The sequence below is a fragment of the Lissotriton vulgaris genome, chromosome 11 (assembly GCF_964263255.1).
Source record: "Lissotriton vulgaris chromosome 11, aLisVul1.2, whole genome shotgun sequence".
NCBI classification, from domain to species: domain Eukaryota; kingdom Metazoa; phylum Chordata; class Amphibia; order Caudata; family Salamandridae; genus Lissotriton; species Lissotriton vulgaris.
In genome coordinates, this window is record NC_141699.1 from 735,136,871 (window position 1) to 735,163,023 (window position 26,153).

General features: G+C 42.0%; 1 protein-coding gene across 2 annotated transcripts in view; it reads right to left on the minus strand.

Annotated features, from left to right (window-relative positions):
- Positions 1-26,153, minus strand: part of EFHD1 (EF-hand domain family member D1) — a 343,907-nt gene that overhangs the window by 194,877 nt on the left and 122,877 nt on the right. For both annotated transcript variants that reach the window (XM_086943852.1, XM_086943853.1), the window contains exon 2: positions 10,863-11,010. In XM_086943852.1, the coding sequence (XP_086799978.1) occupies positions 10,863-11,010 (148 nt within the window). The remainder of the gene's footprint in view (positions 1-10,862; positions 11,011-26,153) is intronic.

Genomic DNA, 26,153 nt, shown 5'->3' on the forward strand with positions numbered 1-26,153 from the left:
GACAATCATTGTGAAACAAAAGGCTCTAAGATGTCAGTTTTTACTAACATTTAAAATTTAAATAGCTTATAATGAAAAGTACAAATATTTCAAAATATATCAGCAATTACAAAAGCAAATTATTTTGTAATTGAGAAGTGTAATGGAGCAAAACAAATCAGAACACTTTACTTGTGCAAATGACAAATATTTACAGAAACTGATATCCAAACAGTATCATTTGTACACTGTAGTTTTATCAGTAAAACTGCATGTCAGTGGGAAATTCTGTGGCCATTTCAATGTAAAATCTGATCTGCTGATTGCAAGTGGTCGTGTGCTATGACTTCGTGCTTTAGATATGTATTTATTAAAAGTGATAGGTTTTAAACATGGTTTTAGAAACATGCCTGCTGCCACCCTGACGACAATGCTGTTAATGAACTAAGAGGCAAGTAGGGGGTAATGTGTATCCTATATGTGACTACATTTGTATTCAATATGGATCAAAGGTTTAGTCTACTAAATCAAACAAAAAAGTTTTCGCATAGCACACATGCTGAACTCGCATATTTAAAGGTGCTCTCATATGTGATAATAAAGAAAATGGCGGGTCAGCGAATTAAAATATTTGCCTAGGATCATCATTTGAAACCAGTGTATGGGTCTAAAGAATTACAATTAGCTCAAGTAGATTATTAAAGTCCCTCGACCTGCAGGTCTAGTAACATTTTATTGATTTTTTGAGGCCCGATTGTACACAAATAAAGGTTTCAACACAACATGAAATAAGCAGCATTGTGATACACAGCCAACACGTGTTTCATCACACTAGTGACTTCTTCAAGGCTGCAAAGAGTAACAACGTAAAATCAAACACATTTCCAAAATCACAGTACAGATAACTAAGACAGGAACAAAAAAACATTCACTGTGTGAAACCTTTTCGGAGTCCCAATTCTTGTGCAAAAAGAAACATAAGAAAATGTCACCAGAATATGTTACCGAAAAACGAACAAAAGAAATAGAAAAGACAAAAAATAGAAAAGACAAGAAACAGAAAATGCCAATAAGCCCAGATCAGTGAAATAAATGATTCAGTACACTAGTGGAGAGAAGGGATAATTAGTAAAGTTAATAAAATGGTAGGAAAAGGTGATGTTAATATAATGGTATCCAATAATAAAGCATGGTGATAGTCAATAAAACTGAACACGAACCTCTAGAATATAAGGTTGTAGTCCAAATACATGGACGAAATTTAGGAAATGTGGGTCCAGTAGTTCTGTAAGTGACCAAGAATTTACAAGCCTTGAAGTTATATAAGGTTTACACTGGTGAAAGTGACCGCCGATCATTGGTGGTAATAAGTATGGTGAATCAAATAGCAAAATCTCTCCAACTAAATCCATGTGTTTGCAATGCGAGCCGGTGTCTGTCAAGTCTGTCTATAATATAACATTAAAGTAGGATGTAGGAAAAATAGGATACTGCTGTTCGGATTACATTAATGTACATAACGCAGTGTAGACCCCATTGAACCCACCTAAAAGGATGGGTAACAGTCAGAGAAGCACTTACAATCGTGTATATATAGTACTACCGAGTTTCTGCTTCAGTAGCTGCAATAATAGGAGAATGACAAAAGTTCATGCACATATGTGCAGAGTTTAATCTAATCCTTATGTAAAACCCAACAATGAGATTCTCACCTAAATCCACCATTCAATCACCTGAAAACAGATATCAAAGTATGTTGTTATGATCTACCAGAATTCAAAAATGTAAAGGAGACCTGATAAGCTCCTAAGAAATAGTAAACAACTATAAAGATCACAAAATAATTAAAATCACGCAATATGTTGTTAAGTCCGCTGCAAACCTTGTAAACCTTCCCAATCATTTAATGGCAGTCACACATTTTGGCTGGCTAGTATAATTATGCACTAAGGACAAAGCCAGTTATAAATATAACATTTAAACCATTAGTGAGTAAGCCAGACGTAACCCTCCGCGTGAGACCCCATAAAATCTATTGCAACAACACAAGGAAATTATGTATAAAGAAAAGAGGGTACCACGTGACCTTCCCAATTTCAACATTGGCTAGAACCTTTCCACCGCCATGCCATACGGCAGAGTACTGTTCACTTCTTTAAAAATGATAGTGAGTAGGGGCAAATATATGTCATATCTCTCTTTAAGGAGACTTCAGAAGCTCCTGCAACAAAACAACACAGCAAAAAGTTCTACCTTTCACTCGTGTGAATGTTGTCAGTGCACGCCGGGTTCACAATGCGGGACTGGACTGAGCTATAAGTCGCTGTACAAGTACGCTACCCAATAGAAATAGACATCGGACTCCTCCACTGACAAGAAATTGATAAAACTGGGGAGGCCATCTAATAACGTCCCACAGAGCAAAATCCAAGTAACCAGACTATATTTACAAAGTGATGACTGCAATTATAGCATTTTAGAGCTTCAAATCAAAATGGCCAAAATATTAGTGTGAAATAGTTTATATATCAAAACTTATATATGAATAAATAACCATGCTCAAACATACAGGACCAAATTGAATAACTCATTCAGCTAGGAGTAGATTCCCAAACAGGTATAGGCGTACTGCAAAGTTTAACCTTTTCAATGCGTCGGACGGCCGGGGGCGTCTGATCTGCGCAGGCGTCGGATTCGGCCGTACCCCGGCAGAATGTCCGCCACGGCGAAGCAGTTAAAGGACTAGTGCGGCCATCTTATAATGTCACAGAGGCTTAGTAAGAGTGGAAAGGATGTGCTTGCAAGAGAGTCGCCCCAATTAAGGTATGTAAAGACTAAGTCAAAATGAGCAGAATATGTGTATGAGATAGTCTCTGCAGCCAAAGCATGATTAATCCCTGCAATGTGATAAAAATCGAGTCAGTATGCACAACTATAGTCGAAAGCTATTGTCTGTTATCCCAAGAAGATGTCCTTTTATGTGTATACAGCCAAGTAATTGAATATAAGTTGGCGATATGTAAAAAGAGAAAATCAAATAAAGCGGAGTATTTAGAACATGCATCTTGATAGTGATGTAGAGGTTAATCTTATTACCTCCATGTTGGACTTGGGCCTTTTTTTTGAAGGTTCACCCCTCAACTTTTTGCCTTTAGCCTCTAGCATAGTAGTAGTGATTTTAGGCCTCTGCGTACTTTAGCACTGTGGCCCAGTGTAAAGTGAGTGTGCACTCTGAGTGTGTGTGCTGAGTTGGCCAGCCCTCCCATAGGAATGCATGGGGGATATGTGTGTCCATGGTAGTTCCTGATGTGTGGGGAGTGCAGGGTAGAGTTTGGTGTGTGCGAACTCGTGAGATTAAATGCTGCACGATGATGTGTGCAGATTTATTGTGTCTAGTGTAGAAGTGCCACTTCTAGAAGATGGCATGTCTGTGCAGTGAATGTGAATTGACTGTCTGGCTTGTGATTGGCTGGAGCTGGCTGATGTGCCTGGCTCCAGGAGTCAGGATGGGTCTGCCCTGGTGGTGAATGGAGAGATTGGCATGTTTATGGAAGGGAGGAGTGCACCTGAGACCTGAATAGGGCTGGGCTTTCCCTCCACAATGCTGGCTCCACCCCCTGTGGTGCGTCTGATGTCCCTGGCCTGTCTTGTGAATAGGGGGAGGGGCTGAGCAAAACAAAGGGCTCAAGAACCAGTTGCATCTGGTTCGCCCCTTGCCTGCACCTTTTACAACAAAGGATTTCTGTGTATAAAAGAGGGGCTGTGACCCCAAGTAAATGTTCTTGTTCTCGGACTGGAATCTGCCAGGGGCGTGCTGCTGCTGGAGCTCAGGGGAAGGCTTGCCTCCCTGGGCTCTGCCCAGCCCCTGGATGCCTGGAGGACATTTCTGTTGGGGCCCCTTTCTGCTCCAGTTGCCCCTTATTCCTGGAACCCCTTTGGCCTTTCTTCAAAGCCTCCAGGACCTTTTGTAAGATGGGAGTGCTGGGCTCCTTTTCCTCGTGGCCCTGTAAGAGGGAACCCCCAGCGTAAAGATCCCCCCGTGGCCCCTTCATCGCAGGTGCCTACCCTCCATTATGCCTGTGTTTTCATATTTTAATATAAGCAGGTGCCCACCCTGCATCATGTCCGCCTATTGTTTACTTCCTTATACGGGTGCCACCCCGCTTGTTTAATTGTTTTGTTGCGCAGGTGCCCACCCCGTGACTTTGCCAGAGTTCTTATTTTTTAAACTCTAAGTAAAACGGGTGCCCACCCCGCATTCTACCGCCACGGTCCGAGCCACGCTCGAAATTACAGCGAGTGCTGCAGACGCTGCCCCGGCGCAACCCGGAAGCCAGGCGGCCTTGCCTGACTCGGGGCGGGCCTAGGGCGCGTCATTTCCGCTTCCCCCCCACGGCTGGGGAGAAGCTGTGCAGAGCCCCACAAACTCTCCTACCAAAGTCCCGGTCCAGAGACTAGGGACCGAGTGAAGATGAGCCCCATCCTGGCACCTGGTGTCATGTGGTGGGGCTCCCGGGAGTGAGGGGAGCCCCGGAAGCAGAGTCCTGCGCTGTCCCCATAGAGGGGACGGCACCGCCGGCAGAGGGAGACCAGCCCGGTAAGGAGGGGGGGGGTGTCCATGGTTTTCTTTCCCGAGAGGCCCCACTTGGCAGCGGGCCGCTCCAACGGCCTGCACCATCTCGTTGAAGAGACTATGAGGGGCTCTACCCTGGTCAGCAGTGCTGACACGGGCCCAGAGGGGCCCATGCTTTCTTGTTGAGGGGGGTGGTCTCAGGGCACATTGTCGGTGCCCGCCCCCCGGGCCCACACAGTTGCTGTTGGCCCCATGATCCCCAGAGCCTAGAGAGCTCTGACATTTGGCCAGATTTATTTAAAGGGCCCAGTGGGGTCCTCAGGGGTTCGTGCTACCACAGTTTGGCAACATGATTTCAGGAGCCAGAGCTGCTCCAATACACATGTTCTTTTTAGAGACTAGAGGGCTCCCACAGCCTGCACATTTGTCCTGAGGGCCAGTAAGGGCCCGTGCCGCAATTCTCCTTCACAGCTGCCCAGCAAGTAGTGGGCAGCTGCACCGTTTAGGATCTTTCTTTTAGGGGGACATGTACTTTGAAAACAGGAGTGAGACGCACTCCTTTGCCCCCATCTCTGCCTGCACAGCTCCGCAGCACTTAGTGCCAGCTGCAACGTTTAGGCCTTCATTTCAGTCTTCCAGCTGCCCAGCAAGTAGTGGGCAGCTACCATGTTTTAGGTTTGCGCCAAGTGCGCCCCCTTGAATGTCGCTGCTTAGGCAGCAGCCCTGACTTTGGGACAGAGGGCATTTGAGCCCCTTAGAGATGGCCAGGTGGGCCAGGGGACTATTAGGTTTGTAGGGCGCAAGGCCCTTGTGTAATTTTATAGGTGCTAGGATATGTGATGTTCGTATTATGATTTATGCACCTTGATTTATGCTATAGATGTGTTTTATGCTAGTTAGGTTTTTACATACTGTCCTATGCTTCATTTTGATTCTCTACTGTGGTCTAGGTTTGATTTATTCCCTACTGCAGGTTATGTTCTTAAGTGTATTTCCTGATGTTTAGGAGATTATGGTTTATCCTATTTTAGCTTATGAGGTTGGCGCAGAATAGAGTTCTCGCCTTATGTGATACTGTACCTGTTTTGATTGGTATTACAGGTTGACGTGGAGTATAGTGTCTGCCAGTGATTACGGGCTGTGTTCTAAGTTCATATACAATCTTACTTTTTACTATTTCTTTACCAAGGGCTAATTCTGACAGTGGCCCACGTGGCCCTGTCATGTGCAAATAATCCCTTGTAAATAATGCCCGTGCCAGTTGGTACAGTGTATATTGTGTGATTACTATCTGATGTGTTTTTATTATAATACAAAGGCTATTTTTATATAACATTGTGTGGAGTTCTTTTGGGGGTGTGCCTAGTGTGTTGTTACTGTGTGTGTTGTGCAAATGCTTTACACATCACCACCGAGATAAGCCTAGCTGCTCGTGCCAAGCTACCAAGGGAGTGAGCAGGGGTTATCTTTGTCGAACAACTCCCTTTCCCTGACGAGAGTGGTGATCTCTGCCTGGCTTTGGCGCAAGCCTTTGCCAACCAGAGATCCCCATTTCTAACACTCCAGATAAAGTAATAGGAAGTTAAAAAAACGACCAGCATAAGAAAAGTTTGAAAATGTAGTAGGTTCATTTAGCCAGTGATAAGAAACATGTGATGCACATAAAGTATTCAGGTAAGTAAATGAAGACCAAATGGCCAGAAGATATACATTTGCAGAATTGAAGTATGTCATTAGTGCACCAATGTCCATCAACATGTCTGTAGGATCTTTATAACAGGTATATTCTGGAACCAAATTGTATGTAAGTATGTAACGATTCACCTCCTTTCTCATATCTAAATTACCCATAACTGTACACGTAATACAGTATGGTCGAAACAGTACTCAGAAACAGTGTGATCGAATTGGTCAAAAACACAAGAAATTCTCTGTTCACATTTAATCCCCTTTGAACAGTTCGTAGTTTCAATATCCATTTAGATGCAGATCTCCTTAAGACAATGACTCGGTCACCGCCTCCTGGATCACACCCTGTGTGTGCAATACTGTGAAACTTCATATTGATTTGATCAGACCCAGAGTGTGCCAGATTATAATGTGTCACCAAAGGATAGTTAGAATTATTGTTTTTGATGGCTCTAACATGTGCCTGTATGCGTTCCTTGAGTGGGCTGATCGTACTGCTTACGTACATTTATTTACATTGACACACAATGCAGTAAACCTTTAATTTAGTGTTACAATTAAAAAATCGATTACTAAAGTATTTCTTAGGAGAAATGTATTGAAAGTGTGCTTTCCTATCAAGAGCAAATTGACACACACTGCACCATGTACATTTAAAGAAGACTTTGGATTTGGCGTGTCACCACGAAACCCGTTCGGTAGATGCTCCATTTGACAGGTAGCTGTGGCATAGTATATTTCTCAAGGTAGTGCTCTACTATGTGTAATATGGGGTTTGCTGGAAGTGTGTTTGTTCAAAGTAGTATCAAGTTTCAGTATGTGCTAATGTTTCCTCAAGATTTTGAACAAGTTGCGACTATGTGGGCTGTACCTTGTAATTAAACTAAGTTTCTGATCACTGGCTCCTTTGTTAGTACTCTTGGCAAATAAAGTGTTTCAAAGTGTTTTCATAATTTTGTTTCTGGCTCTGGAAAGTGCAAGCTCTGGGTATCCCCTCTGTTGAAATCTGTCTTCTGGTGCTTTAAGTTCAAGTGTGAAGATAGTGTTGTAACTGCAATTACGCCTGAAACGAGTCATCTCACCTAGTGGGATGGAGTCAATTTGTAATTTGGGGTTTGCACTGAGTGCATGTAAAACTGAATTATAAGCAGTCTGTTTTCTATATAGCTTGGAACTCTAAAATGCTACAATTGCTGTCACCGCTTTATAAATATAGTCTGGTTACTTGGAGTTTGCTCTTTGGAACATTATAAGATGGCCTCACTAGTTTTATCAATTTCTTGTCAGTGGAGGAGTTCGCTGTCATTGCTATTGGGGTGCATACTGCGACTTGTAGCTCAATCAGTTTCGCACTGTGAAGCAAGGGTGCGTTGACAACATTCACGCGAGTGAAAGGCAGGACTTTTTCAAGGCAACTCTATATGCTCTAATCTACAACATGTTTGCAGGGCATTGGGGGATTCTATTTGTGTTCTTTATACAATTTGCTGTGTCATTTTGTTGCAGGAGTTTATTAAGTCTCCTTAAAGAGAGGTATGACATATACATTTGCCCCTACTCACTATCAACTTTTAAGACATGTACGGTACTTAGGAGTATGGCATGGCGGTGGGAAGACTCTAGCCAATGTTGAAATTCGGAAGGCCATGTGGGCCCTCTTTTCTTTATACATACTTTCCTTATGTTATTGCAAAAGATTTTACGGGGTCTGCTACAGATGGCTACAACTGGCTTACTGACTGTTGGTTTAAATTTATATCCGACTTTGTTCTTAGTGCATGACTATAACTTGCCGGCCAAATTGTGTCACTACCATTAAATGATTGGGAAGTTTTACATTAAGATATGATTAAACTCTGCACATCTTTTCATAACATGTACATAGCTTTTTTTGTCAGTCTCCCATTGTTGCAGCTACTGAAACGGAAACGTGACTGTACTATATATACAAGATTGTAGGTGCTTCTCTGACTGTTACCCTTCCCTTTAGGTGAGTACAATTGGTTCTACACTGCGTTACATACCTTAATGTAATCCAAACAGCAATGTCCTAAAGTTCTAATTTAATCTTATACTATATATAGACTTGACAGACACTGGCTCGCATTGCACAAAACGTGGGTTTCGTTGGAGAGATTTGGGCTTATTGACAACCAACAACAGACGGCCGCTGTCACCAGTGTAAGCCTTATATAACTTGGAGGAATGTAAATTCATTTTTTTCGTACATTATCTGACTGTACATAATTGTTACTACCATATTACTTATATGTTTCTCTAGAAACTTCCAGAGACTGTTCATGGATACTTGGTCACATACAGAACCAATGGACCCATATTTACTTAAATATCGTCCATGTGTTTGGACTACATCCTTATATTCAAGAGGTTTGCCTTCAGCTTCATAGACTATCACCATGCTTTAGTAATGGATACACATTATATTAACATCACCTCTTCCTACCATTTTATTAACTTTACTAATGATCCCTTCCCTACACTAGGGCTCTTTATCATTTATTTCACAGATCTGGGCTTATTGGCATTTTCTTTCTTTCTTGACTTTTTTCTTTCTTTTGTTTGATTTTCAGTGACACAGTTGGATTACATTTTCTTATGTTTCTTTTCACACTAGAATTGGGACTTCGAAAAGATTTTGCACAGTGATTGTTGTTTTTGTTCCTGTCTTAGTCATCTGTACTATGATTTTAGAAATATGATTGATTTTACGTTGTTATTCTTTGCAGCCTTTAAGAAGTCACGTGTGTGATGAAACATGTGTTGGCTGTGTATCACAACGCTACTTATGTTGTGTTGAAAACTTTACAATAAACCAAATTGGATTGAACCTATCAGAATTGTCACTCATTTGGATCTATATACTGTTCATCAGACTGCTTAACGAGTGCTTTGATATATTATGTACATATTTATTACAAATCCAACTTTGCCAGTGAATTGAGTATGTAATAGATATTTCAAAAAGTCCAACACTTAAATCAGTAGATGATTCCTAAAAGGCAATACAATTTAATAAACTTAATGATGTATCCCAGTGCTTTCCGATGGAACAGCCAACCTTCTACCGTGAACATGTCTTTGCAGTGCTAGCCACCGTAAGGACAGGCTGAACATTATAACCTTTACATATCTTACTTTTAAATACCATGCACCCTGTCTTAATGAGCAGTAAGGCTTTCTTAGGGGTAACTTATAAATATTTAAAAGGATGGTTTTAGGTTTGTCAAGAGGTGTTATTTGAACAGGTTGAATATGCAGTTTAAACCTGCACAGCCAGGCAGCTGTTGGCCGGCCTCCAGTTATGTTGGCATTGTCACAGGAGTTGATGGCACAATGAGTGCTGCAGCCCACTGATGACATTTAACTTACAGGTGCTGCCCGCTGATGACATTTAAGTTAAAGGCCCAGGGTACACTTCGGTGTTATATATTAGAGACTTATAGGAGAGTTAAATATGCCAATCGGGACATTACCAATTTTACTATAGAAAACAGGAGAAGAAGCACCTAACCCCTGGTTAGAAGGGGTAAAGTGCACAGAATTCTAGCTAGCAAAAGAAAGCTTCAGCAAAAAGGCAAACAAAATCTGAACAGACAGTGCAGGAAGGGCAATTTTTCAACATCTGTCAAACCAAGTTATGATAGAACATACTGGGATTTGAATGTTTGGTACACACAAACACACAGTGCTTTTAGTGTTTCATTACGGAGATTCCAGCAGATACAAACAGGAATGAGAACCGACACACTTTTTGAGAGTTCTGAGGATGTATCAGTAACGAAACAGCAGTACATTCTGTAAATCAAGTTAAAGATGTGCTCTGTGAATGTCTCAGTACTGGGATTGTAGTGCACAATACAGTCAGAGTGACTTAGGTGCTTTATGAGCAATCTATGTCCCATCGTAGGACAGCTGTACCGGTCACAAGTCGTGATTGATGTGCGTAATGAAGCCTCCAAAAATGTAAAAATAATCAGATATATGTGCATTGTGCAAGACTAAATAGAGGGGCATTGTTAGAACTCTGTGGCTACCTTAGAAAGTATGTAATATCGCATGATTCAATGAAAGCAAAGGCTTTGCAACATGTTGTGGCCATCATCAAATTCTGAGGGCGTCTAGCTTTGATTCCATGTCATACCTCTTTCTTCCACCATCCTACACTTCTTTTCTCTTTGTCTCCGTCTTGTAGGTTATTTTTCATCCCTGTCCACTCTATTTGTTGCCGATTCCTATCTTTGGCTCCCTCCGTCTGTCTCCCTTTTCTGTCAGTCTCTGTCTCTCTTTTGATCTGGCTAAAAGTATGAAGATGAAAAATAAGTCCAATTTCCCAAAAATTAGTGCTGGTACCCACCACATGCAACCACTTGCACAAATTAAGTACTGCTCTTAGGGCTCCTTGTCTACATACTGTTAAGCCCTATTTAGTGACCAGCTAGTACTTCCTCAGCATGCTCTACAGATAAAACAACCACTGTTGTTTGCGGCCGGCTTGCCAAATCTCCCCATCACCCCACGTCCTCTTACTTCCCCAGGCAATCAATGCACCATTTTTGCAGGAGTCCCCACTCTGCTTCCCTTCTCAATTCTGTTGCCTCACCTCACGAAAGTTGAGCTTGCCATCAAAGTCCTCATCCACCTCCTTGATCATATCCTTGAGCCCAAGATGGGTCTGCGGTGCTCCCAGCTTTTCCATCATTCGCTTCAGTTCCATCAGATCAATGAATCCATCCTTTCCGGAGTCGTACCTGCAGGGCCAGAGGGAAAAGATCAGTCTTATAATTCTACATGAGGAAATGTTTGCAGAGTCATTGTAGGGATCGCCACCCCGAGTTATTAGTGCAGGCCAATCTAAAACATTGTTTCACTTTCTCTTCAGATGGACTTCAACGTGGGCCTCAAGCGATTTATGGCTTTCAGAAAAGCGCATATATTTCACATTAACCAGAAATACACACACCACTACATATTGTTTACTTTCTGCTCTCAAATCTCAAAGAATGATTCACAAAGCCTTTTACAACTGTATCCCTACATGTCTCATTTATAACAATCGGGTATAAATAAAAAGATTCTTCAGAGGAATAAATTATTTTACTACTGCATATTTGTATATAACGACTGCCTACAATTAAGTGATAGTTAACCTCACGCAATGGGCAGGGAATGAGATGGTCAAGGTGTAGTTTGCTATGAGAGCTTGTGATTGCTTGCTCTCATGTGCGTTTTTAGGCATTCACAAACTCCTCTCCAAATCTTTTCCACCCTGGAAATGATCTTAGATTACTCCAGCAAAAAGATAGACTTACTCACCTTCCAAGGTGGAAAGTGGAGTGGGTCACTCTCAAAATGTGTGAATGTGTAGGTGGAGTGATTTTCCACATAGGAAAAATGGTTTCCCATTGGAGAAAAATAAAATAAAAATAAATTGCATAGCGGGCTGCCTTTCTTCAAACTGGAGTCTCACACTTCGTCCAACTCTGCATTGGAGAAACAGCAGATGCAACATTCTTGGCATGTTGCTGGGAATGTCTTTGAATTTCCAAAAGTGGAATATTTACACCTGTGTATAGGAATATGTTTACAGGGATAAATGTTATTTTTTTGTGACTCGGACCCACAGTATTTCCATGCCCAATGTTAATGAGGACTGCACAGAGCAAAAACGTGCCAGTGCTACTGATATTACAGAAAGAGCATTGCGCACACTTCCGTAATAATAAAATGGCGCCATAAATGAAAATCCGACTGCGGCCATTGCAATTTACATAACATGACATTTAATTACTAAAATATTGAGAGAAAACCGGCTAGACCAGTTAAGACATTACTGGGTCCCACTTGTATCAAATTGAGTTTTCAAATTTATTACAATTTGTTAAGTTACTTAAAACCATTGCAATACATTTTAGATGTGTATGGTTACATAATTCCATGTTGTGCATACAAATGAACAGAATTAAAATTGAGTCCTTACAGTCAAGTATAGGATTCTAAAAAGAAGAGAACTAAGTCCAATGTATTAGTGGCCTGGGAGAGCTGTGCTGTAGCCTGTGGGGTTTAGTATGTAATTCAAAGTACATGTAAAATGGATTACAGATTTAAAATGTGAGTCTTTACATAGGTGCATATTTACAGTTATCGGTTTGTTAAAGGGAAGAAAGGGTTTGTAGTGGCGAGGGACTGCCACAGTATTGTGAGACAGAGAATCGTAAAGTTCTTGAATAATGCTTGTCCTTTATATTGCAGTCTGGGTCTGTTGGGCTGGGTGAACAGAGTTGTGGTGCAGACTTTGCTCGGACTTTATCAGAAATTGAACAAAGTGGCAGGTCAGTTGGTGGTCCCCTGGATCAAAGCAGGCCAGGATAGTCTGCCTTCTTGTACGGATCCTACTTTGATTGAAAACCCTTGTTAGTAGATAGCTCCTTTCATGGCATACAGTTTTGCAGGAGCAAACTAAGTGCAGCAGGTCTTATTTTCCAGTTTCTAGCGTGCATGCAGCCTGATTCATCAAAGACCCGTTTTGCGAGTCTATAATAGCGATTCATAAGGAATCGCTATTACAGACTCGCAAAACGGGATTCATGTAGGAATCGCAAAATAAAATGCGATTCCTACACATTCCTTATTTGCGATTAGCAAATTGCTAATCGTAAATAAGGAATAACTCCCCATTCATTCCTATGGGCCAAAAGGCCCATAGGAATGAATGAGGAGTATTCCTTATTTGCGATTAGCAATTAGCTAATCGCAAATAAGATAGCGATTTAAAGGGAGCCAGGGGTGTCCAAAGGACACCCTGTAGCACCCCTTAAATGCAAATTTAAACAGGTGTTGCGCACACACATGTCCAAAGGACATGTGTGTGCAACATGCAACTTAGAAAAATGCTTTTAAAAGCATTTTACTAAGTTTTCGCTATTTACAACGAGGTCTGACCTCGCGGTAAATAGCGGGCCGAAATTGCGAAATCGCAATTGTAAAATGGATGATGAATTGCATTTAAGGAATCTCAAATAGAGATTCCTTAAATGTAATTCCTCGCAAAATAGCGAAATCGCTATTACCGATTTTTGCATTTGGGATGATGAATTCCAAATGCAAAAATTGCGCTCGCAAACGGCCAGATTCTGAGAATCTGGCCCTTTGCGAGCGCAATTAAGCTACATGAATCTGGCCGTAAGTCTCCATACTGTGAACCCATAAACTGGGAACTAAGTACCATTTTAGCAACTGACTCTCAGCACAGCAAGATGGAGCAGTCCAAGGCTGATTCAGGGAGGTGTTGCGGGTAGAAATTCAGAATTTAGCAATACACAAATTATTATTCAATAAATCTGTGCCAGTCAGTGCTTTTTCTTTAACAAGGAAATGTATTTTAAAGACACAATTAAATACTGCATTCAAAATTAGTGCTATTTGCAAAATGCTAAATGGAAAGACCAATCAGAACCCTCCTAAATGGGCCTCACAAACTAACCATTGTGCAAAATATGTATCCCAAAGAAAGGTTACTGTGTGTAACCAACTTCCTAAATGTAAACTAGGCCTGTTAGTTTTGATGTACCTTTGGCTATTCATGTACCAGCATGCCCTATCCTCTAAAACAGCAATATCCTCTATATGTGCCTATATCCAGACATACAATGACGTGCACTTATTAAATATTCAGGTCCAGTGGCTTTGTCAGGGTATTCACAGTCGGAACATAAGGCAAGCAGACTTTGGCAATCACTGTTGCATTAGTAGAAAGCAATCAATTGTTTTACCCAGCAAACAAAATATTTGCCAATCGCAATAAAAATGCGAAAATTGTTGACATTAATTGTCACAACAGAAACATAAAAGAGTAAACAGTTATTCTTATTGCTCCAGCTTACCTAGCAAGCGTTCAAAACCACCAATAAGCAGAAGCCATTATTCTCAGGGTATTTACAAAAGACCAGTTTTTACTAGGGTTATTGAGCCTCCCTCTTGGGAGACTCAGAAAATGTGCTTCCTCCCTGCAAACTGGGGGCGTGTGGGGGATCGCTGCAGCTCCAGGTGACCCCAGAATATTTTCCAACACTGTGCTGTTGTCCCTCTCTAATGGAAGACACTTTTTAATGGACTACGCAAATTGTGTTACTTTTTTTTGTTAGTTTAAAGAGCATTTTACGACTGTTCTTTGATTAATCATATTTTCTTTTAGACCTGATAGGCTTTTCTAAGCAGTAGCAGCCCTGCTCACACACAAGGGAGGACACCCACACACTTCCACTAATGACCCTGCTTTCAAAGGGACACCCAACACATTGTACCCTGGGGCCAACACTGGTCTAGTTTCCTACTGCCAATTGTTTCTTTCCCTTTATTTCTTGGATAGGCTGTGCTATGTACAGGAGTGAAATCAGGGCAATTGTACTACAAAGGCCCTTGCACCATCAAGGCAAGGAGGCTACTTCAATGAGAGGCAAGCTCCCACCAGTCTTGCCTGCTTGGTCCACGGCCCTCACTTGTCATCCACACAGGTTATGGCAGGGATGAGGCCCGAGGGTTACTGTGGTCCCCCACTGGGAAAACCCAGTCCCCACGGGAACAGAAGGACCCGAGGCTTCGGCCCCAGACATGTTCAGAGGGAGATAGCATTGGCAGCTTGTGCTGTGGTCTAACTTGGGGGGGGGGGGGAGGTGAGCGCAGTTAGATATTAAGGAAATACAGCACCTTTTAGACCATTGAATTTACAACCTGGATAGGCAAAATCTTGCTGCCGGATGAGGCAAATCAAACTATGTAAGGGATGTGATGAGAAAGAGTAGGATTTGGAGTAGTAAAGCTTACTGGTAAGTAATCAGGCCATCTGTAGCAGCATTTAACAGAAAGGAACGCTTTGTACAGGAAGCGGCGCGGTATTCATGCCTTCATCAGCAGAGTTAAAAATAGGGCTCAAATAATATGTTGAAAAGACAGATCGAATAGAGGAAATGAGAAGTAACCAGCTGGCAAAAAAGCAGGATGAAAAAGATGTCGAAATACTGCAGCATGTAAATTCCAGAGATGGGTCAGAATAGGGGCACAGCCAGAAACGTTTTAAGGCATGGGTAAAGTGGGCAATTGCCCACGAACCACACCTTCTAAGGGACTTCTAAGAAAGATAATCCTCTCTCTGTCACACTTGTGTCTATTTCTCTATCAAGAGCTTGAATCTTGGGGCTTGAATTATCATGAAATGGTACATAAAATTCACAGTTGTTCCGAACAGGGGCCCACAAAATATATCTTATTTGAGGGTCTCTAAATCCTTAAAATGTCAGTGGGTACAGGGGAACACGCGGCCTCAAGATATGAACCGAAGATACACGCTAAAGACATTGGCCACTGAATGTAGTGTACATTCCAGGGTGGGGTTCTTAAAATAGGCAGCCAAGTCACTGGAATTCTGAGCTCTCTCCGAGGTAGAGGCGGGTCTCAGATACTCGGTGCTGCAGCCTGGTTCTGGATGTAACAAAAATATGTTAAGTGATATGGAAGTGCCAGGTCCCACCATCCCTCTGTAGCCTCGCTCCTTTCACAGAAAGAGCAGGGTCGAAGCACTCAGCTGCTTAAGCCTGCCCCCCCCAATCTGAATGAATGATTACGTATTTATATATTTATAATCTCAAAGCACCATACAAATAATTTTAGTTCTAAACATAACATTTTTATAGCGTTTCTAAAGTAATTCCCGCCTTTCAAAGCGCTGCAAATGTAATGTTTCAGCAAAGTGGTTCAACTCATTTAGCCATTGAGACAGCTCAGTACCCGCCACTCGATTAAAAGAGGATGCTAACCAGCAGAACCATACAAATTAGTAGGGAATAATGAGATGCAAAGAAAAAGTGTACAGAAAGAACATTAAAAGTAAAATGAGAGCAGGAACAAAAAGCTAATAAAAAGGAATAACGAGAGAAGTAGGAGGCTGGAAACTGGAAGACAGCTACCGTTTTTACCCACACAATCACAGCTGCAGTGCCCATAATGAATTACAAAAGAACCAAATTAACATGTTCATAAAACATGCAATAGTCTTTATTGAATAAAAAAAATATAGGTTAGTCCTCTCTAATAGTCAGTCTGTTTTAGAACTGTATTTTATGAATTTCTGTGTGTTCTGAGCAGGACAAGTCCTGTAACCACTCCCGTGTTTGTTTTATGGAGGACACATTCTTTTCATTATTATTTGCGTTTAAACAATCATCATAGTCTAGACACCAGGCTGCATACTTTGCCTCAATCCAAAGCAATTGTTATTTGTATTTTATTTCAATTAAATACAATAGTGTTATTTTTTAATTTTGCCCCTGTATGAGGAGCGTTTGAATGTAGTACCTGTTACTGCGTGGGTAGAAAAATATTTTTTTTGTCTTGCCTTCCTTTGTATTATCATAATACTTTTTTCCTTCCACCCTACAATTTTCGCGCCAACTACAGGAAAAATCTATTCAAGTGCAAAAAATTGAAGTCCAAAATATCGACCAAGTAGGTATACATAAATGTAACCACGGGTTTACTTTACTTAAAACTCCTGTAGGAGAGTAGAGTCTGCTTCCTATAGTCACCCCCACTTTTTGCTGTGATTCTCTGGTTTTTCGACTTTAGTGGGGCTGTGGGCCTGCTAATCAGACCCACAGCCCAGCTGTTCTCTCTCTAAATTGATACTATGTACTTTAGGTACATACCAGATTGGTTACTGGGTCACTCTTGTAAGCCCCTGTATAGTGTACCATAGGTACCCAGGGCATATGTGTACCCTAGGCCTGCCAGGGGCTGCAGCATGTATTATGCCACCCCTGGTTTGCCTTCCAAACTGACACCACAGGTCTGTTCACACAGCCTGGGTAGGGTGGTGTAATCACCACTTACTTAGATATAGTATACCTATATCTACCTTTACATATAGACACATATACACCTATAAGCCACTCCTATGGTAGGCCTCGACAATCCTGGAGGCAGAGTGCTTGGTTTTATGTGAGAGGGTGCCCTAGCATGAGCTGAGCCCATCTGCAGCTTTCGGAACCATCTCCTTATAGCTGTTCTAGGATATAGCCATACCATATACTCTTAAGTGCATTATAATCCTCGCGGTTAATGCTAACTTTGGTTTGGCTTTATCAAAACATGTCGTGTAAGCTGTCAAACACTTTGGAATACTAACCCCCGCCAATTCTGGCGGCGGGGTAGCATTCCACCCTTCTAGAGGGAAAAGACATGTAGCTTACGGCTTTACCCGGTTAAAGTTAAACAGAGCCTCAGCATCACAAAATGGATGCTGCTGCCACAGACACAAGTCTGACCTCCTGTTGCTGGATAAAACTCCGGCAGGGGAGGCCTGGACAATAGGTTTCCCGTCCAGGGAGATGCTGGCACCTCCCCAGACAGGGGTTTTGTGTATTGGGGCAGGGGGGATTGCATTCAGGGAAAGCATCTAGACACTGCCTGGGGCACACAAGGTGTTCCATGCATAGCTCGGTTCAAACCAGTTGCTGGGGCGCTCCAGCCCCGGCGCGATACTGGACATAGGGAAAGGGGTGTAACCACCCTTTTCTCAGGTCCACCCATAGGAGGGACCTAGTCAGGTAATCCAGCCCCCTTTCGTAGTATTAGTATAGGCGCTGTGTCCCTGGGACTTTAGATTATCCTGGATGAATCTTTGAAAGACATTTCTTGGACCTTCGACATTCCATTCTGACTGGATGACGGAAGACATCTCCCTTGTGGTCAAGCAATGACCACCCTGTGCAAACAGGCATCAACAGCAACTTCGCCGGTCTGCAGTTTCAAGGCTCCCGTCGGAACCCGAAGACTCTGCAACTCAAGAACTGAACTTCCAGACTTCTCTAACCTGACCCACATCCACAGCAATGCTGAGACCCGTGGCGGACACGAGAGACGTGGGACCAGACATTTTGGATATCCTGCATTTTGCTACCTGCACTCCTTTCCTGAAGCCTCAGTAAGTTGTGCATTGGGGTACAAGAAGCCCCAGCCCGAGCACCATTTGCAACGAAGACCAGGCCCCCACCTGCGAGTGTCTCGTGGGCCCCGCCTTTGCATTTGAGCTCGACGAGTCTTCCCGGTTCCTTGCCTGTTGGCTAGTGAGCCCCCTGAAGACGCCATCTTGAATTTACTTTGCTTTCCTGGTTGCTCCAAGCTTGCTCCAGCTTCCCTGCAAAGGAAGCGCCACATACCTTGCTGGTCTGCAACAGAGCCAATCTCGAAATCCTGTGTGGGTTGCAGTTGCCAAGGCTTGTTGGGGCCACTCCGGATACTGACACCGCAGTCATCTAGATCCATCGTGGGACAGCTTGAATCCAGCGCCTGGTCATCGTCGATGCCTCCTGGGCCTCGTGGCTGAAGAGACAACTCACCTTCTTCACCTTCAAGCACCAGACATCGCCTCCCGTGGGTCTTGACTCTCGAAGTGTCCTAGTTTAAAAGGGTTCCATCCTAGTCCATCCGGAAGTGTCCTTAAATTGCATATTTGTAACTTCTTTATTTGCCATAGAAAGTCAATGGTAACCTTCGTCTGTGTTTAGACACTGCATGCGTCTCCCATGGGCCTCCTACTTCCTAACCTTTGGTTGTTTAGTGTAGCCCCAGAAATCCCACAGGCCCACAGGCCCACAGGCCCCAGGCCTGCTTTCTAACTCTCATGTGGTACTTACGCCACTTTCTTAGTATATGGTTTGTGAGGCCCCTAGGGCATAACGTATACTGTGCAACTTATCGTATATGAACTGTGTGACTTGTATTGTATTTTTACCTCTGACCTCATAAAGAGTGCAGAGGGGTGGTGTTTAGATTAAATACATATATAACGGATATACACCCGGTGTGGTGTCCTTTCATTTGGTATTCAAGGGACTATATATGGTAAAACAACTTGCTTAACTCGCCTACTGAAGTCTTAGCCTGAAGACTGCTGGTTCATGCTACCACTAGTATAGCTTTCTATAAGGTTGACTTTACAACCATCATCAATAAGGGTCGATTAGACTAGTGCAAGGTGCCCACTAGAACTAGTGGACATCATATACCAGGCTAACATTCTCAAAACTCCACATATTTATATACATATATATTACCTACTGGCGGTCGCCAGTAGGTATAAATAGTTAGGCCCTAGTTACCATAGGAAATTCCGAACATTCTATTGGGAATAACTTTGGCGCCTATTGAGGGATCTGCCTGTAATTTTCCGTAAATTTGCCTCGCTGCGCTCCGCTCCTTCCCTGAAAGTTTCGGGGGATCCGTCAAGCGGGGGCCAAGAAAAAAGGGGGGTCCCAAAACGAGTTTTCCCCATGTTAATTTCCATAGGGACATTCTGACAAGGCTACAGCTCGACAGGCTGAACAGAATTATACCAGATTTGGCAATATGGTAGGGACTGGTATGTAGCAGTGCCTTTTGTATGTTTGGTGTAAATCCCTCCAGTAGTTCTTGAGAAAATTGAATTTAAAATTTTTCAAATGGCATTCTCTATGGGACCTTTAGACACGGCTACAGCCCTAACGGCTGAACGGAATTACACCAAACTTGGCAAAATGGTAGGGACAGGTATGCAGTAGTGCCTTTTCTATATTTGGTTAAAATCCCTCCAGTAGTTGTTGAGAAAATGAATTTGAGCAAATTATATATCTATATCTGCTCAACATTCTATTGGGAATAACTTTGGCGCCGATTGAGGAATCTGTGTGTAATTTTCCAGACTTTTGGCCAGCTCCGCTCCTTCCCTGAAAGTTTTGGGGGGATTCGTCAAGCGGGGGCCGAAAGGGGGGTCCCAAAACGTGTTTTCCCCATGTTAATTTCCATAGGGACCTTTAGACACGGCTACAGCCCGAACGGCTGAATGGATATACACCAAACTTGGCAAAATTGTAGGGACAGGTATGCAGTAGTGCCTGGTCTATATTTGGTGAAAATCCCTCCAGTAGTTGTTGAGAAAATTGAATTTGATCACATTATATATCTATATGCGCTCACCATACGCACACCGTAGGGCGTACGGTGCGCGTACTGTGCGCGTACCCTTGCGTGCGGGAGCGAGTTTCTGATTGGCTGGCAGTCTAGAGTGGCTAGTGTGTGAGGAGCTGCATCGTATTATCACATGAATGATATCATCAGTGATGTCAAATGAGATGTCATCAGTGATGTCATCAGTGATGTAAAATGAGATGTCATCAGTGATGTCATCAGTGATGTCACTGACCATGTCATGAATAATGTAATATGTGACATCATCAGCAGTGGATTGCGGGCGCGCGAAATATAGTTAGTACAACTAACTATATAGGAGCAATTTCAATGGTTTTTAAACTGCTAATTCCTAACTACATAAGGCCTGAAACCTATAGTTTTTTAAAGTGAATAACATATATATATATATATATATATATATATATATATATATATATATTACCCACACACTCCTAGAAATCGGCTCCAGGGTACAAACGGCCAGCACACCGGTGTCAGTGTTCTTAGTTAGTTTATTTCATTTCCAAACCCCCCAGCACCCTCGACAGACGCGTTTCGCACAGGGCTTCGTCAGTGTCTTCTGTGTACAAACTTACTCGCCATATTTAAACCATCCGCTCTTTTTGGAGTCATAAACATAGAAAAGGTATTTGCATCAACATTCATGGCGGCCATCTTGTAGTATATACATATATACAAAGATATTTACATGGTTTCAGCTTGGCGACTAATAAAAAAAGTGCTCAGTGCAAGTGAATTAAAGTGAAGTTTGACGTTTGACAAAATTATTAATTGTTTCTTTCGAGACTGTTGCCTATATACAATGTTTCAGCAATTTAATGTTAGGAGCAGTATAGATACAACTTTATCTCCAATGATCATAGGGGGGTGTATCCCCGAGTTCTATTATTGGCCTTAAGCAGGCTTTAATGTCTCACGTGGTATGATGTTGACCTCACAATGACTGGTTTCAGACCATCTCTCTTGTTTTGCGGGGGTGTATCCCCAAGCTCAAGTTGCGCTAAATATAGCATCCATTATTTACACCATTTACATATATGCAGTGTGCCCATGGTGTTGGCCTACATTAGCACAATTTACATAATTACATTTTATTTTTGTGTATTTCTCATGAAAGAATATGGACATTTCTCTTCTGGGTTGTTTCTTCATATTCTATTCATTAACACTTGAGCATCACACAGATCTGATCAGATGTTTTTTGGTCTACTTAACAAGGCTGTCACTGCTCTGGTTGTGCAATATGAATGGGAAAATTCAACATAATACAAATATTTACAAGCCTGGACGTGAATAGTTCAGAAGTTCTTTACATATTTACAAGGAGTCCTTCAATGTTTTTATTTCAGATTTGTTCTCTTGTGCAGAACACCCGGTATTCTATAAATGCACCCACATCTCCGCATCATTATTGAGACCCCACGGTGTCATAGTTTTGAGGTCTAAAATATAGCGGGATTCTAGTATCCTCAGGGATTTTTCTCTGTCCCCCCCTCGTTCTTTCTTCGGGACCTGGTCTATGCAGAAGTATGATAATAAATCCCTGTTGCTATTGTGGTGCTCGGCAAAATGACGGGCTATTGGGTAGGTCTTATCCCTGTTTACAATGGCCCTCATGTGCTCTAAAATTCTCATTTTTGCCGGTTTTATAGTGCTCCCTATGTAACGTTTGTTACAAGGGCATGTCAAACAGTAGACCGTGAAGTCTGAATTACAATTAAGATGTTTGGTAATTCTTCTGTTTAGACCTACTTCGCCTGTTCTGCAGGGGTACTCCTTGATTTTTTTGCTGTACTTACACGCTTTACAGTTTAAGCATGGGTAGAAGCCAACTACCTTCGTTCTTATCTGGTTGTCTTTATTGGGAGAGTAGTGGCTATGGACTAGATGGTCCGACAGCGACTGGCACCTCTTATAAGTTATCAACGGTCTTTCTGATAATACTTTTTTCAAGGTGGTATCTGTTCTAAGAATGTGCCAGTGTCTTTTAAATGCTTGGACCAGTTCCCCAGATTGGTTATTGAATGTTGTAATCATTCTGACCTGTTCGTTATCTGTTTTAGACTCTTTCGCAATCAGAAGATCCCTTCTGTCGACATTTGCCGCCTTAATTTGTGCTTGTTCTAAGATGTTCTTTGAATAGCCTCTGGCCTGGAATCTGTAACTAGCTTCTTCCTGCGCTTTCTCACAATCCTCAGGTCCAGAGCAGTTGCGTTTGAGTCTCAAGTATTCACCGTATGGTACATTTTTAACTAGACTTTTCGGATGGTGGCTGGCAGCGTGTAATATTGCATTGCCAGCCGTTGGCTTCCTGTACAGCCTAGTGTGGAGCTGGTCATTAGCCACAAAGACTTCTAAGTCTAGATAGCAAACAGATTCGTTGCTGATCGTGCTGGTGAACCTCAGATTAAGTTCATTGTCATTTAGAGCACAGACATACTCCTCAGCCGAGGCCCTGTCTCCCCTCCAAATGACGAACAGGTCATCAATGTACCTGGTCCACATTAGTATGTGGTCATTCCATCTTTCATTTCTCCCACCCCAAGCTTCGTGCTTCTCCCACCAGCCCACGAAGAGATTCGCGTAACTGGGGGAGAAGCACGAACCCATTGAGGTCCCTCTTATTTGCTTATAGATTTGGCCTGCAAAAAGAAAATAATTGTGAAACAAACAGAATCGTATCATGCCAAGAATCATGTCACTATGGGCTTGGTATTTTGGATGTTTCTGTTCTAAAAACCATTTTGTGGCATAGATTCCCTGTTCGTGATCTATGCAGGTGTACAAATTTGTAACATCCATAGTGATGAGTAGCATATCTTTGTCCCAAGAAATGCAGTCCATGATGCGGAGAAAGTCCTGTGTGTCCCTGACATATGAGGGCAGGTCTTTAACAATGGGTGCTAGATATACATCGATGAAACGTGACGTATTTTCAAGGAGACTGCCAATTGCCGAGACAATCGGTCTCCCTGGTGGTCTTTTGGCGTTTTTGTGAATTTTGGGTAAATGATAAAAGCTGGGTAGTGTAGGGGAATCACACTGGAGGAAGATAAGTTCATCCTGGCTTATCATGCCTTCTTCTCTCCACTGCTTGAGTAGATTTTCATATGTTGTTATACTCTTGACATATTCTTCTCGTCTGACTGTGATGTAGCAGTCCTTGTCGTTTAGCTGCCTAAGCGCTTCCTGCTCATAGTGTTCTTTTGAGAAGATGACAATGTTCCCACCTTTGTCTGAAGGTTTAATCTCTATTGTGTTGTCGTCTCTTAGAGATTTCAAAGCTACCCATTCCTTTCTGGTGATATTCGAGACCTTCATATTCATTTTTTTGTTCGCCATTTTCTCCAGGTCCGCTGTCACTGCTTCACTGAATACATCTATTGCATCATGGGATGCATTGGGTAGTCTCCTAGATTTTACTTTGAGATTGCTCGGATCCCTCACTTGATCTAATGGAGGTGAAGCTGCTTGGTTTGTTTGTGGTAAGTCTTGTGTTGGTGTCAACAGGACTTCCAAAAGATCATCTTCATCTGTCCCGGTTGTATTGTCTGACTCTCCTGGGACTTTGCTACTTGGTGCTTGCATGAAGATTTTCTTGAACTTTAGCTTTCTGGTATATTTGAACAGGTCGATCTTGGCATCTACTACATTAAATTCACTGGTCGGGCAGAAGCTGAGTCCTTTCTTCAAGATTTTAAATTCGTCATCAGTTAAAATCCTTTTCGAGAGGTTGATGACGTTGTTATCTTCCCTGGTGCTTATTGTTTCTTGCGGTTGGAGGCACTGCGTGTCACCATTGGGGTGGTGTTGTTTTGAATACCTCCTCTTGTGCCTCTTCCCCCGCCGCGTCCTCCTCTTTGTTTTTGTTGAGGGGGGTGACTCCTCAATTGTGGTCTCTGGCGGGTCTCCTTCATCACCTGGTACTCGTCGAAAAAAGGCTCTTCTGCTTCATTTGTATTCCTTCTCGGTGCTCTTGACGTTTGATTTTGTTCGCCATCTGAGTTCTCCAATTCCGACTCCTCAGTGTCCAATTCTGTTGAAGGTGTTATTCCCTGAGCCAATCTCTTCCGTGTTGCATCGAATTTCCGAGCAAAAGTCAGGATTCTACCTGAGGCATAATCTTGTTCATCCCTTTGGAACTTTGTTTGTTTTCTTTTCCGTATTCCCAATTCATATTCTTTGATTCTTTTCATCATGGCATTACGGAGTTCTTCACATATTTTTGTATCTGTGTCTTTGGCAATTTCCACTTCGAGGTCCGCTATATCTTTTAGGCAAAAAAAAAAAAAAAAAAAAAAAAAAAAAAAAAAAAAAAAAAAAAATATATATATATATATATATATATATATAGTGGTGTCACAGTGCATTGTTATTTCAACATCATGGTAACGTGTAGTATGTTTACTATGTTTAATGCGCTGTGTGTCACACTTCTACGCTGATTGGCTAATGCCGATTGTATGAGCACTTTAAATTTCTGCCATTCCCCTCTGGAATGCCATGTGACCAAGGCCTCTGGGAGGCCGAAACGTTATGCAGTCCGTGTGTTGCAGAATAAATTAATTTACTCACGGAAACTATTGGGTCTCCTGTTTTCTGGCGGCGCTGCAGTGATACTGAGACTACGGCGCTGCTTTGTGAGAACTCGTGTGGATATATATATATATATATATATATATATATACACACGTGGAATCCTCTCTCAGTCGAAAGAAGGAAGGGACACAGCGGGGACATTTATTTTAAGCAAAAGTCAGCATGACCGGTTTCGGCGTCAAGCCTTCTTTAGGTGCCGCAGTTCGTGAAAGGGTGTTTTCCCTTGAGTTGATATCGAGCTCCTCCCATTCAATAATATATCCAAACAGTATTCTCCCAGCAATTTCTCGCACTCCAGCCGGTAATGCTTCAGAGAAACGGGAAACGGACACCAAAAATCATGGTTTTAGCAGCTCTTCATTTATTTAGCCATCGTCAGACACGTTTCGAATACCCAAGTATCCTTGGTCACTGGCGGAAACGCAGTCCGCTTGCTATTTTCATGCCGTGTTTTTATGTTGTGATGCTGACACCCCGGTCACGTAATATTATAAACATAGATAAAACACTCTTGGCATTGTTTTTCTTTTCTACATTTTGACACCATGTTCACGATAATATGCATACATTGCAAATTATTTTGTAAGGCACCACAAAAAATTCAGGTGCTTAAATGCAAGGGATCATACTGTGCATTGTTCATTGTTTTCATAAATTGAAATACGGTATTTGAATGATTGATGATCATTTGACAAATAAATATATAAATTATTGAATAAGTACCATTTTTATAAAAAATCGTTGATATAAAAATATATTTCAATTCACTACAGTACTGAAAATGGAACTACATATCAGAGTAAATTCCTGTATTTCAAAATAACCCAAGAGATATATTAAGATTAAATGTCTGTATGTATGTGCAAAATTTGCAAAGTGCAAATATTATACTAGTCAGAATGTTACGAATAATAGCTGCCTTAGAAGTGTTCGAAATAGTGCAAAGTGAATGTGCAAATAATTATATATATACAAGAAAAGAGGTTGTATTAAAAAATATGCATATTGAAAAAAAAATATGTATATTAAAAAACAGGCTCATGAGAAGTAGGGGAAATTTGGTTACAGTGGGGGGGGGGGGGGGTTAGTTAAGTGTATTCAATACAGATTTTGTTTTTACACTTAGAAATGATTTTAGAGAAAGTTGTGATTGTCCTCCGTGTTATTAAGCCCTTTAGGATATTTACTGTCCAATTCTAGAATTAATTTGGATTCAAGTTTCCTTGAAGCTTTTTCTCTGTTGCCTCCCCTAGGATATTCTGGGATGGCTGCA